The 14,540-nt window shown below is 42.8% G+C and overlaps 1 protein-coding gene across 3 annotated transcripts in view; it reads left to right on the top strand.

The window, feature by feature from the left end:
- PRMT9 (protein arginine methyltransferase 9) overlaps positions 1–14,540 on the top strand; it is a 33,083-nt gene that overhangs the window by 13,897 nt on the left and 4,646 nt on the right. For 2 of the 3 annotated variants that reach the window (XM_077815349.1, XM_077815351.1), the window contains 8 exons: positions 588–694; positions 1,110–1,302; positions 3,745–3,928; positions 4,330–5,038; positions 7,432–7,585; positions 8,093–8,215; positions 8,434–8,625; positions 10,516–10,757. In XM_077815349.1, coding sequence (XP_077671475.1) covers positions 588–694; positions 1,110–1,302; positions 3,745–3,928; positions 4,330–5,038; positions 7,432–7,585; positions 8,093–8,215; positions 8,434–8,625; positions 10,516–10,757 — 1,904 coding nt within the window. Of the gene's footprint in view, positions 1–587; positions 695–1,109; positions 1,303–3,744; positions 3,929–4,329; positions 5,039–7,431; positions 7,586–8,092; positions 8,216–8,433; positions 10,477–10,515; positions 10,758–14,540 lie in introns of those variants that run through there. The other variant, XM_077815352.1, reaches the window with a different exon arrangement.

Raw genomic sequence — 14,540 nt, 5'->3', positions numbered from 1 at the left:
ACTGATAAAATCACATTGGAGAGCATGACTTATTAGAAACTATCAGAATTCATATATAATACAGATTGGCATTATTGAGAAATAAGGAGTTATGGAAAAATATTACTTTACAGTTAAGCCTGGAAATGAAAATGGGATATTCGTCAGGCAGATACATTAGGAAAAAACAAAAAATACTACCTCCTAGTGAGTGACCCTTTAATCAATTTGTTGTGATCAAAGTGTATGCAAAGAAAAGGTCACTGTGGATGCAACAATATCAAAGGAGCATTTGAAAGGCTTTGGGAAATGAAAAAATTGGGAAAATAACTACAACTTCTAGACTTTTCATCCTTCAGTGTATATATAGTATACAATTGGCTGTTTTTTCAAGAAAAAGGAATAATTTAATTCACTACATTTGCACAAAAAATTGAATTGACTGCAATTACAAAAAAAAATTAAAAACGTCATTAGTCTTGAGAATATTTATTAAAGTTTTTGAGATAATAATGTATGACAGAGAAATAACAAACTTAAACTCAGCAGTACCAGTAGAAATAGGTCTTCATCTCATTGTGCCATCTTATTTATTTACATTTTCACAGCCTAAAAATCAAGACATTGGTACAGAAGACTATGGTCAAGTTATTCCTGCAGGTGCTATTGTATTTGGGATGGCAGTGGAATGCAAAGAGATACGCAGACATCACAGGTGTGTTTATACTTTGACAGGATTTGGAGCTCACATTTGACCGATTTAGGAAAAGAAATGTGATCAATTTAAACAAAAAGGAAATATTTTTTATTTTCCATTCACTGAACACAAATATTTGTATGTATTATTGTGTGTGTAGTTAAATGAGACCACCAACTTAAGCAGCTGTGCAAAGTATGAACAGAATTTCTGTATGGTTGAGTGACTGAGCTGGTACTGATTAACTTTTAGGTCTGTATTTAACTCCTGAAAGAGATGTATGTTTAATATTCCAGGAACAGCTACCAACAATGTCTGTTATCACACTACGCACTCAATATGTTCAGTGTTCAAGGGGAAGGACTGTGTATAAGCTTTGATTCATCTGATTTAGGCTTGTTTGTGGTTTTCTTCCTCCCTGCTCCCCCCCTAGGGTGGGAGTACAAGAAGTTGCCTGTGTGCATTTGGCAGAAACAGTGGAGTTCTGTAGTCCAACACGTGCTTCTGTGAACTCAGAGGAAACTATTGAACCTTACACCACAGAAAAACTCAGTAGAGTTCCTGGGGGTTATATGCCACTGACAGAACCCTTTCAGGCCATGACAGTGGATTTCAACAATCTGGAGGTAATGATTTCTTCACTGTCTTACATCCTAAAAACAAACAAACAGAAAACCTGTAGAGCAGCTGATGCAGAGCCAAAAATCTGGCTTGTCTCTAAGGGTATTTATTCATTTCCGTTAGGTTGGGTGATAGTTATCTGAGTATGAGCACCCAGATTAGCCTGTGCTGGGTGTGAATAGCCACTCTGCAAAGCCGTACCTGAGTTAGTGTGCTCACTGGGGCTGCACTCACCCACGTGCATCATTAGGACTTCTGGGGGTATATCTCATGGTTCCTTGTGCTGCAGTGAATTATAGAAGAACTTGTCTGTCCTTCTAGGAGGGAATTGTAGGAAAGGTGTTGGAGGACTGTCCGCACTCAAGTGATTTAGCTGCATTCTCACTGCAAAATGAACAGGTTACCAGTCTGAGTGAAAGTGGCACCTGAGCTCTTGGCTGTAGCCCCAGTTAGGCCAGCTGGTCTGGGTTGAAAGCACCAGTAAACTTGGGTGAGGGGGTTTTGTGTGTGAACAGAAGTAGACACAGGGATAATATCCAAGAAATATCCTGAGGTAACTCTGCGGTAAAGACACCCTAAGTAAATTTATTAAATGTGGTGTTACATGTTTGTCCATATGCCCTTGACCTACTGGCTCATTTTTACCACTAGAATTGCAATATATAAATGAGTTGTAACTGATCAGATTTCAAGTAAAATTATAGGAGTGTATTTGAATTGTTGAGGGTGACACAGGAAAGAGTATTTTATATTTAAAGTCAAAATATTACCACTTAACAATGAGCTGCTAATAGATGGTTGCAATGGAGAATGGGATAAGTCACCATTCAAACAACTCATGATTTATTTCCCCTATGGAAACCATCTTGTACATCTATATTTTGACAATGTAAATAGGTTTATTTTTGTGTATGTGTAATGCCCACAGACCCTGGTCGTCAGTGGGCAGGATGGAATTGGGGACCTCTGGAGCTTAGTGCATGAGCCTCTACCGCATGAGCTAAAAGCCAACGGGCTCTTAGCGAAGGCTGTAGAGCAGACTCATTTCTTCTCTCTCTCTCTCTCTGTGGTCTCGGTGCTACTAGAGGGGGCAGAACACCACACCCAGAAGGTGTGTGGGTTACATATGCACCAAATAGAGCTGAGTACGTCTCTGAGCCAGTGATAGCCATGCAGACTGAAAGGGCGATACATTTTGATGCTGGTGCATGTGTGTTTCTGGCTTGTTGACCCATGGAGAGGAGTTTGCACCAAAGTGGTGAGCCAAAGCTGAAAATAAATTGTTATATAGATAAAATCATTCTTGGCTACTGATTTGGTTGGGAATTGCTATGTTCTGTATCGGTAACTTTCCCTGTTCACCTTACCTGACATCTAAGGTCAACGAATGAAGTAAAGCAAAGCACTTGAATACAGGGAACTATGCTGCAACAATCTCTAATGTCTTTTCCAGCTCTGGCTTCTCTGATAAACGATTAGTGTCTTGTCAAATGCTTAATCTTGTACATGTTGTTCTCAACTTGTGCCAATATATATGTTTTTAATCTTACAGAATACATTTGATAAGATCCTAGAAATAATGTGAAACGCTCTAAACATTTTATTACCTAGATCAGTGTTTCCCAAACTTGGGACGCTGCTTGTGCAGGGAAAACCCCTGGTGGGCCTGACCGGTTTGTTTACCTGCCGCGTCTGCAGGTTCAGCCGATTGCGGCTCCCACTGGCCGCAGTTCGCTATTCCCGGCCAATGGGGGCTGCGGGAAGTGGCGCAGGCCGAGGGACGTACTGTCCGCCGCTTCCCGAAGCCCCCATTGGCCTGGAGCAACGAACCGCAGCCAGTGGGAGCTGCGATTGGCCGAACCTGCGGACGTTGCAGGTAAACAAACCGGCTGGGCCTGCCAGGGGCTTTCCCTGAACAAGCGGCGGAACAAGTTTGGGAAACACTGACCTAGATCTTCAAATAAAGCAGATTCCAGCCTTACTGTGTGAAGAGGTATAAATACAATACACAGTAGGTGAAAACAAATTTATTCATTTTTATTTGTTTGGAACAAGTGAATACTCATGACTGTGCAGCTTTTTGCCACAAGCAATCTGTTGGCAATGGAATTACCTCTCCATACACTGGCAACTCACTCGTTTTTTTCTCCTCTCATGCCCACTGTTGGTTCTCAAATCGTGTCATTCAAACATATTCCCTTTTAAAAAAAAACAACAACATAAAACTGTTGACACACTAACAGTTGGGAGCAGGGGTTACATATCAAAGTACAAAATTCAGAAATTCAATTAACTGCTTCTGGGGTTAATTCTAAAAACAAGCTCTAAATTTACGTTCCCAACAGTAAAAAGGAGTCTGACATACATTCCATTCTCAACATTAGTCAGCCATCATTCTTGGGGAAGAGGTACTCAAGTTTTATTTCTTTATTTACTACCATGGTCAGGAACTGAAAAGCCTGGCAACCAGGAAGCCTTGCAAGTTCAGCGTACCTGTCACTCAAGGAGGTATACTGGATGCTATTGTGGTCTGGTTTGTACTACAACTTGATGATGAGCACAGTCTATCTACAAGTCCCAGTGAGGAAACTTGCTGGGAACAAGCAGTCTACCCTGTGCAGGGCCTTCCTGGTATGTGGATTTTCCATGGCAATACTATTAACTTTTTTATATTTTGTTTATTTGATTGTAACTAGGCTTAAAAGGATGCTATCAATTTGCCTCAGAGATAGGGGAACATATTAGGGAAAGAGGACAATGTATCACTAACCATAGCAGCATGTTTCTCTTCCTCAGTCTCCCTGAGTGTTCCTCGCAATCCTTACTTCATTATTAACTTAGTTAGCCTTTCCCCACCCATCACTGTCCCTCTTCTCTCCCTCTTATGCTATATCAGTAGTTTCCTCATAGTAGATGGAAAATGGCTCTAGTGTAGGTTTTGCTTCCTAAAACCACAGATTAGGCATTTGTATGAACACTCCCTTATAATTTCTGAAAGTTACTAATGTACCTTTTTGTACTTTTTTGATAAGATTATTCTGTGAAACCTGGAGACACTGTGATGATGGAAGTATGCTGCCAAGATTGCTACTTGAGGATCCAGAAGATTTCTATTATAACTTCAGAGTATGGGATGGACGTTGAAAGGGAGAACACACTGGCTTTGGGCAATGAGGCTGAACTATGTAGTGCTCTGGCTAGTCTTCAAACTACTAGCACACCGGATGGCATGGGGCAGGAGTGCATGCTGGAATCCACTGAAATTGCACTTCTGAACAATGTGCCATACCATGAATGCTTTAATGCTGCCATTGGCAAAGTGTTGTCATCCTTGATCCCAACGAGAGAATCTATGTCAATGGATGTTGATGGTCACGAGAGAGAGATGAACTTTGAAAAGAGTCAAAACAAGAACTCCTCGTATACAACTCATGACCCTTTGTATGTATTAGATGTGTCCGAGGGCTTTTCGATTCTGCCAATAATTGCTGGCAAACTTGGACCAGTTAAAGCTTACAGTTCTGTTGAAAAAGAGCAGCATCAAATAGCCCTTAACATAATTTCAGAAGCCAACCATTTCCCTAAAGAAACATTAGAGTTTTGGCTCAGCCACTTGGAGGATGAGAGTGTGGTGTTACAGAGACCCAAATCAGACAAACTGTGGAGTATTATAATTCTGGATGTCATAGAGACTTCAGGTTTAATCCAGCAGGAGGTGATGGAAAAGGCAGCAATATCCAGGTACTGTATGACATTTATAAATCTTCTCAAGGTGAGAGAGAACCTCCCCAGTAATTCCAAGCTTCAGCCAGTCTGACTGAAGCTTGGAAGTATTTTGGTCAAAGACAATCGGTTAAATTATTCCATTTTTATAGAAATTTATCACTGTGATTTAAAAAAAAGGGGGGGGGGAATCTTATGCTTAGCATACCAGAAATCTAAACAACAATTGTCCTGATGCTGTTAGCAGCAGCATGAAATTTTAAGAGATCTGAGTGATAGAACAAGGTCAGAATCTTGTACATTTCAAGCTGCTGTGGAACAGACTGAAATTCTTACGAGACAGATACATGTGAGCTAGAACAGAGACAGAGAAAAAAAGGGATAGTGAACAGACGAAAAGGTAACACAAAGCTAAAGAGAAATGAAGAAAATACAAGACAAAATAATAGAAAATAGCAAGAAGAGCAAAAACAAACAGTGGGAGGAATATTAGAGAAAGAAAGGATGAATTTTCAGTTTTAGAGGGCTTCTGTTGGGGTGGTGCGGGGTGTGTGTGCATGTGTAACATTTTCATCTATTCATCCAGACTTTTAGTGAGGTCAGGATAATAATATCAAGGGGGCGTGATTTTGCTGTATCAGTCCTTTTGGGGAAGTTGGTTCTGATCGTGTCATATGTACATTCACATCAGTTGTCAGAGACTGTGAAGATGTGGCTAAGGAAGTAAGTCTCTCTCTTTTTGCCATTTGTTGTCCCTGCTAGTGCCTTTGTAAAGAGACCTCTGCTAGAAAACAAGGAGAACACAAAGTCAATGCAGAATTAAATGCCTACTTGCTGCTGCTCTTGACAGCTCAGCAGTCTGTGTCAGGGAACTGAAGAAGCCTCTGAGTCTAGCACAAGAATACTGTTAACTTTGTTTCTTATGTGTATTGAGAATGATTTTGTTAAATATTTAAAACACTGCTGGCATCCCACATGTGGGTGATTTAATATAATTAGCACTATCCTGGGCACATCATGGATTAACTGAATTCCTGCCATTTTCATTCTGCACAAGGGATTGACTTTCAAGCAGGATTTCCTGAACAGTGCCCTAGTGATCTCTTTCCCAGCTTCTGTTGCCATTTTTTCACAATCCTTCAGTATTGTCTCAGGAGTCACAGTGTTGTAAATAAACCAGACCTTGTATTTGAAGCCTTAATAGCCTATAACACCATCTTACTGAAATAATACATTCTACATAAGAATGGCCATGCCAGGTAAGAACAGTGATCCATCTAATTTAGTATCCTGACTTCAACAGTGGCTGGTGCCAGATGTTTCAGAGAGAATGAGTAGAACAGAGCAATTATCATGTGATCTGGTCATCCAATCCCAGCTTCTGGCAGGGTACTGGCCTGGAAGGGTAGGGCTTGGACTGACATAGAATGGCCTGTCTCCAGTGCTCTTCCACCTGACCTGTCACTGTTCTTCACTGGGTATTTAATATTTTGAGTTCCCCGAGTCAAAGATAAAATGTCAACCAGCCTTCAAAGAAAATGAATCCTGGTATAATACAGTGTGGAATTTGACAAGGTATTTTAGATTAGGAGTGATCTGAAAAGCTGTTAGGCCCCAATTTGGGGAAGCATTTGAACACTTCTGACTTCATTGGAACTTAAGTACCCATTCTGAATCAAGACCTTAATGCAGTCAGTTTATTTCAGGGATGGGCAAACTATGGCCCGCGGGCCGTTTTAAGCCGGCCTGCGAGCTCTCGCTGGGGTGCCGGGTCAGGGGCTGCACCACGCGTCTCAGCCTCGCTCTGGCGCTCAAGCCGGGGCACCGGGTCGGGGACTGCACATGCGTCTTGGCCCTGCTCTGGCTCTGCAGCCAGGGTGCCGGGTCAGGGGCCGCACCATGCGGCTCCTGGAAGCCGTGGCATGGCCCCGCTCCGAGGGTCACGGGCCACTCCGTGCCTAGGAGCCAGAGAAGGGGTAAGCCACTGCTTCCGGGTGTTGCTTGAGGTAAGCGCTGTGCGGAGGCTGTACCCCGAGCCTCTCCCCACACACCAACCCTGATCCCCCTCCTGCTCTCCAAACCTCTTGATCCCAGCACGGAGCACCCTCCTGCACCCCAAACCTCTCATCCGCAGCCCCACCCCAGCTCACACACCCCCAGCCCTGATCCCCCTCCGAACCCCTCGGTCCCAGCCCAAAGACCCTCCTACACCCTAAATGCCTCATCCCCAGCCCCACCCCCACCCAGAGCTCCTGCACCCCAAGCCCAATTTTGCGAGCATTCATGGCCCACCATACAATTTCTATTCCTCAATGTGGCCCTCAGGCCAAAAAGTTTGCCCACCCCTGATTTAGTTTCTTACTAGCAGGAGAACACATTTTGACAATAAACATCTCTATCTCTCTTTATAGGTGTTTGCTTCACTCTGGAGGAAAGATATTCCCACAATACGTGGTGATGTATGGGATGCTCGTAGAATCGCAATCTTTAGTACTTGAAAGTGCAGTTCAAGGGACTGAACCCACACTTGGGTTTAATATAGCACCTTTTATCAACCAGTTCAAGGTAGGAAGTTAGCAACATGCTTCAATATCAAGCATAGCTCTCAAAACCCATTAATGCCCAACTGAGGGCCATAACCTCAATATAAGGAATTTAAGAAAAAGCAGTGCTGGAAGTATTAATGATGTTGGATTAATTTCTTCAATATATTTTATAACTTAAATTCTGTGCATAGATACTGATGTAAATTTACTATAATAGAAGTCAAGACACATGCTTCAGGTAGGACAGAAGTGATTTGTGATCTGATATGGAGAGCAGTAAAAGCGGCTGCTACTCTGAAACCAGTAAAAGTTATGACTTCCAACACTTCAGTGTTCAAAAAAACAGCTTTGGTAGGAGACTGTTTTCTTATGCAACTTGTGTCACAAGGACCAGATTTTAAAAAGGATTAGAAGTGATAGTTATTTTAACAGTTCAGTTCCTTTTGGAAGCAGTGCAGTAATTCACAAACTGAAAGTTGCTGTTGTATAATTGTTAAGCCTGAAAGCCTGGTATATTCCTCCTTAGGTGCCTGTTTGTGTATTTTTGGATCTTGCCACATTACCATGTGTGCCCTTAAGCAAGCCAGCAGAGCTGCTAAGACTTGATCTCATGAATCCCTATTTGAACAGCTCCAATAGAGAAGTAAAGGTAAGTTGAACGGGCACAATTTTTTTTCAATTCCTCATTACCATGGTTGAAAAATTCAGTACAAAAGCTATTTCAATGCAAGCCAATTTGAAGTAGATTTGAACAGGTTTGAACCACTGTATTTGATTTTTTTGGTGATCTAGCCACTGCCATAATACAAATAAAATCAGTGAAAAATTAGAGTTCTACTTCCTTACAGAACCTCTTTTCGTTTTTAGGTGCAAGTTTGTAAGTCTGGCCAAGTCACTGCCATTCCATTTTGGTATCATATACATCTAGATGAAGATATTTATTTGGATACGTCAAGTGATTCCTCCCACTGGAAACAAGCTGCAGTTGTTCTTGACAAACCGATCCAAGTTCAGCTTGGAGATGAACTTGTGCTCAACGTTCAGCACTATAAAAGCAATGTCAGTATCACAGTAAAGCAGTGAAGAGTAGTCACTTGGAAACTGATTGATATGTTCAAATCAAAGAAAATTATCTATGCACATTAGCAGAATGGCTCAGCATTTAAGGTGTTTAATAGAAGAGCATAAAATCTAGGTTTTATGTTTTGGCCCAAGAGGGTTTGTTTAAATTGATTTAATTTAAAAAAAAAAAAAAAAAAAAAAGGACCTACTGATGAACTACAAGCCATTATGCAAGGACATTTTGAACTGTTATAGTGAAGTTATGTCTTCCTCAGCAGCAGGAAGCTTCATTGTTAACTGAATTGATTATTTCTCCAATTTTCCTTTGTACAAGCTGCAGAGGAAGCTGTAATTTTTGTTGCAGAGATGCTCACAATTTTTTGTTTTTGTGTAAGGTGCTCAGATACCTTAGCAGTAAGCACTGTATAAATATCTACATACATAGAATGCAGTATTGTGACACAATTAGATCCTCCCCTCAATCCCACACCTAGTTTGTGGCAACTATTTTAAGTTGCATAAAGCTGTATTAAGGAGGCAGTTTTAAAATAAACTCGTGAATGCCCTACGTGGTTATGTTCCCTTCTCTTAAACTCTCCCCCCCCCCCACCCCTCCGGTTGTAGATCTTACTATGTATACATTTATTTCTCACTGCCTCCAGGCCCCCTGGGTTTTGTCCTCCTGAGTCTGCACTACCCCTACAATTGCAGCAGCACAAGTTTATTCACAGTTGAACTTACTCTTAAGAAACACTTGTCAAAGTCATGAAGCTGTTGTGCAGGGTAGAAGGATAGTCATGTGGTTAAGAAACCAAGACTCAGGAAGTTTAGATGAACCAGGAACTGTACTATTGTGAACTTTGAGTCACTTATTCTGTCTCACTTTACCCATCTGGAAAATGGGGATACTAGTTCCCTACCTACCAAGTTCATCAAGATTGTTAAATGTTCAGTATACTCAGATTCTGTGGTGGTGGGTGCTCTTGTATGAGGTTATTTTGCTGCTTAGAAAAGAGTTTTACAAACTCTTAAGTCCTGCACTGGAATGCACCGCTTGACAAATGCTTCACTACTGTGTAAGAGGCGCATGCACTAGCTACAGTTTGAGAAATGTTAACTTTGTTACATGGCAAAGATTAAGAAGTTGAGGTACAATTGAAGGGAATTAGAAAATTTCAAAAACAAAGGCAAAAAATAGGGTAGGAAAGAAAAATAAGCTGTCTTCTCAAATTCGATGGCAAGAAAGCAAAGACCAAGACAGTTTTTCCACATTAAGATTCTAAAACGAAACCTATTGTCACCATTTCTTTGTTTCCTGCTCTAAACAGACTGTGGACCTTAAAGAAAGGGAAGAGTGCATTTTTTATGTAGTAGAAAGAGCTCCGGATATAGTTCTTCAAGCTCTGTGCCATTCCATACAAATAGCAGCTTTTGCACAATAAAACACTGCTTTTATTAAAGCTAAATCTGAATTCTCTGCCAAAGCCTGGCTATTCCGACCGAGCAAAGAAGTCTGAGAGTGAGTTTTTATGGACAGATTAAGTTGCAGTGCTTAGTCTGCCTTGATGTCTTCTTTCCTCCTGTGCAAGGGAAGGATACAGTTATAGTTTGATTTTCACCTGTGCCAATAGTGTCAGCACATAGTGTCAGCTTGCTTGCATATTTATACCTGCCTCTGGAAATTTCCACTACATGCATCCAACAAAGTGGGTATTCACCCACGAAAGCTTATGCTCCAGTACATCTGTTGGTTTATAAGGTGCCACAGGACTCTTTGCGACTTTAACACTGTTCAAGGCACTCCTTGGTGTGTGGAAGAAAAGTCTGGCCAAGTCACTGCCATCCCATTTTGGCTTCTGTGTTGCTGCATATTCTCTCTGTCCACAGATTCCCAATGGAGAACTGTTGCAGGTGACAAGTCATTTGGGCCTGCTAGATATGATGGCTGGCTACCAGAGGGATGCAGTCAAAGGACCCAGCCAGGGGGTGGTTGGACCGTGGGACTGCATTTCAAAGAGAAGTGGAGGCAACAGCTTGCCCCTTGATGGAATGGCAAAGAGGTCTCAGCAAGGTAGTCTATCCCAGGACCATGACAGAAGGCACCGACTCGCCTTCAAGTCCATAATCAGGTACCATACCCATTATTTCTTCAGAATTAGAAAATAATTGGAATAAAGCCCCCTTCCCTCTGTACTGCAGAGGAACTTCTTCCCTGCTCCAAGACATAGAATTGATTCCACCTCTTGAAGCACAAAAACTCTCAGGGTGCAACTATATGATCTGGAGATGAGAAGTTGCCTTCCCCACCACCCAAGTATTTCTTAAGAATCCCAGTGTCTAGCACATTGTTTTTGAAGCTCATTTCCCAAGGTTTACATTAGTCAGGTCTCCTGAGAAATGTTACACACATTTCCACAGTACATAAACATTTGCACGTCTAATACAATGAACTCCTAGGAAATGTTCAGCAGACACTTGGAGATCCTCCAGTGTCATGGATGATTTTATAATAAGAGGATGGTGAAGTGAGAAGCAGAGTAGGGGTTGGCAGCACCAATCAGTGTTACTAATGCAATTGGTATTGAGCGAGTTGCCAGTCTCACAGAGTCAGTATTAGGGGCAGCTAGTGTCCTTTCATGAGACAGTGCCTACAGTCTAATACCGGTCTTTTTTAGGACTCCAGTGGTACTCACTCCAGGTCAAAAAGTCCCCTTACACTGGGGTGAGGTGTGACCATAGCCTCTTCAAGCTTGCATCTGTGGGGGGAGGAACAACGTTCCTTGCTGCCACTCTTATGGTTTAGAATAGGACCTGGCTATCTTGCCAGGGTCATCTTGGAGAAAGGAGCCACAGTTCACTAGAGCACTCTTGGACCCAGAGCGTTCAAAATGGAGAGAGAATGGCTTGTTTGCCAGGTATGAGACAAACCTCAATGATCTAGAAGAAAAATTTGAGGTGAGTGCCACTAGCCTTCTGTGTCCTTTTTGAAAGATTTTCAGTTATATGTCCCATACCCAAGAAAAAAAATCTTGTGGCAATCTTTAAGCAGCATAGCTATTTCACGGTAAAGCCAGTTTTTAAAGCTGGGATACTTAAGTTTTAACTGAGTCCTACTATAAGGGAAAAGTTTCTTCTGGAGCAAAGAAATAAAAAAAAAAAAAAAATCTAAATGCTGGTTGGCGCACACACTCTACACTACCAAGCCTAACATATCTCATGTACTGTAATGCTGGGGGTTGAATGAAGCTTGTGAGTGTAACAGCCACCCTTCATTCAGGATAAATATAAGAAATTAAGATCCTTTATGGCAGGGGTGGAGAACCTTTTTTCTATCAGAGGCCATTGGCCCACAGAAAAAATCAAATCTCAGGCTCCACACAAATAAAAAGCAACTTAATTTAGGTTTGTTTGGTTTTTTTTGGAGAGAGGGAAATATAAAACATTCCATGGGGCAGGGGTTGGGAACCTACAGGCCAAATGAAATTAAGCAATGGGCTAGATATAGCCCATGGGCCATATGTTACCCACCCCTGCTTTATGGAAGAAAATAGCTAAAACAATAGGAGCCACTGCCTGAAACACACATGCCACATGCAAGGCTAGTCAGGCATCTAAGCTATGTGGGTGGAAGTTTCAGTGGGGATTGCATGCAAACTAAGTGCTGGGTATTGCTGGATGGAATTGTGGGGATGTGTGTAAAAAGCAGCTGAGAAAAACACAGAAGGCAGCAAGGAAGCACCAGGGTCACAGGAGCACATCTAGTATGACTGTGTATTGTGAAAAAGCTAAGAGCTTTTGTGTAGTCTTCTAGCTGGAAAGTGTCTTGGAACAGTGAGCAAAAAAAAGTCTCCTGTTTGTTTACAAAGAACATCCAAAGTCCTCCTCATGAAAAGAGAACTGCATCAAAGAAAATACCTGACTCCATCATCAGTTTCTCCTCCTAGTGGAAACAGCCCAGAAGATCCCCAAGGATGGCTAACTACTCAGTATTGCTATCCCTTTTGACCTGTAGCCAGAGATTTTTGGGGAAGTGCTTCAAGCTGTAGACACTGCTGGGGTTCTGCCCTGCCACTACAGGCAGTAAGAAGGAATTGAGGAACAGTTTGGCCCGAGAGCCACATCGGCAAATACAAATTGTATGGCAGGCCATTCACACTCACAAAATTGGGGTTGGGGTGCAGTTGGGGGTGAGGGCTCTGGGGATGAGGGCTCTGGGGATGAGGCGTTTGGGATGTAGGAGGGGGCTCTGGGCTGGGACAGAGAGGGATCAGGGGTGCAGGCTCTGGGATGGGGATGAGAGGTTTGAGGTGCAGGAGGGTGCTTCATGCTGGGATTGACAGGTTTGGAGAGCAGGAGGGGAATTAGGGCTAGGGTAGAGGGTTGGGGCTGGGGAGAGGCTCAGGGGTGCAGGTTCTGAGCAGCACTTACCTCAAGTGGCTCCTGGAAGCAGTGGCATATCCCTTCTCTGGCTCCTAGATGTGAGGCCCCTGACCCGGTGCCCCAGCTGGAAAGCCAGAGTGGGGCAGAGCCATGTGGTGTGGTCCCCCACCCAGCGCCCCAGCTGGAGCAGGGCGGTCCCCCACCTGGAGCATTTTAAGCTGGCCCATGTTTCAAGTGGAGTGAAAGAACAGGGCCGAGCTGCATGGTGCAGCCCCTGACCCGACTCCCTGGTAGGAGCTTGCAGGCTGACTTAAAATGGCTGGATCTGGCCCACGAATGTAGTTTGCCCACCCCAGTACAGGAGCATGATGATAGTCAGGGTTCATGCATGACCTCATTGGCACTGCTAGCCAAATGATTCCAGTCTTGAGCACATGTGCACCAGAAGTGGAATAGTGCTGAGCTGCTCCTGCAGACTTTCACCCATAGCCTAGCAAATTAACAGTGAAGGTGAGGGGTCTCAGGTACTCCTGCTAATGCTTTTGGGGAAGTCAAATCCAATGCAGAAAAACAGGAAAGAGTAAGTGAAACAGTGAGAAAACTATGATGGACAAAATTGTTCCAGATGCATAATCTGCTCTGGACTTCTAGTCCTACCTATTCAAAAAACTTTAAAAATAGGCTCATCAAGGAGATTTTCTACACCAGTATTGGCAACTTCAGTAGCCATACTCTAAACAAGGCTCCTGCAGCTGAAGTCTGCAGCCCCTGTAACCTTGTCTACACTAAGGGTCTCTATATTGCTAACTATATATATTTTTTAAGAAATGTTCCCTAGTGTCTACCAGGTTTCAGCAAAGCAGTGCTGTTTAGGGATGTAAATGTTGGTCTAAAAAGTTAACCGTTAAACAATTAAATTATATCAGTTAACAGTTAACTGAGGTCACTCCAGCTGGCCTGGCATGGCAGGGGCTGGGGCCCCTCTGGCACGGCTGGGATGAGGGCTCCTCCGGCCAGCACAGGGCAGCCAGCGCTGGGGTCGCTCCAGCCAGCACGGGACTGCCAGTGTTAACGCTTAAGATTGGTTAACATTATGCCTAATACTTTCTGGTTAACCTTTTACATCCCTAGTGCTGTTGGCATCAATCCTACTATTGAGGGCTTGTCTACATGCCCTATGGGACTGTGATTTCTAACATGCTGCATATTGATTGGTCTAGTGCGCATCAGCATGGTCTACACAAAGAATCCCTCGTGTGCTTTAACATAGTGCTGTCAGTACATTTAGTGAGCACCAGCATGGTCTACATAGACCAAATTAATATGCCACATTATTGCACTTTAGAAATCAAACTCCTGTAGAGCACATTGCTGCTCTGTCTAGAGAAGCCCTAAGTCACAATCTTCCATCGGTGTATTTTTCATTCTCTGCAATCCTTCAAGTTCAATGTTATGCTGAAGTCAAAATTTGCTTATCATATATGCTCATTTGTTGTAAGCAGATATTTTTTACATTTAGTATATTTTTTAAA

Source organism: Eretmochelys imbricata, chromosome 4 (assembly GCF_965152235.1).
Source record: "Eretmochelys imbricata isolate rEreImb1 chromosome 4, rEreImb1.hap1, whole genome shotgun sequence".
NCBI lineage: Eukaryota > Metazoa > Chordata > Testudines > Cheloniidae > Eretmochelys > Eretmochelys imbricata.
Note: the sequence above shows the minus strand (reverse complement) of the source record. Positions and strands in the feature narration are given on the sequence as shown.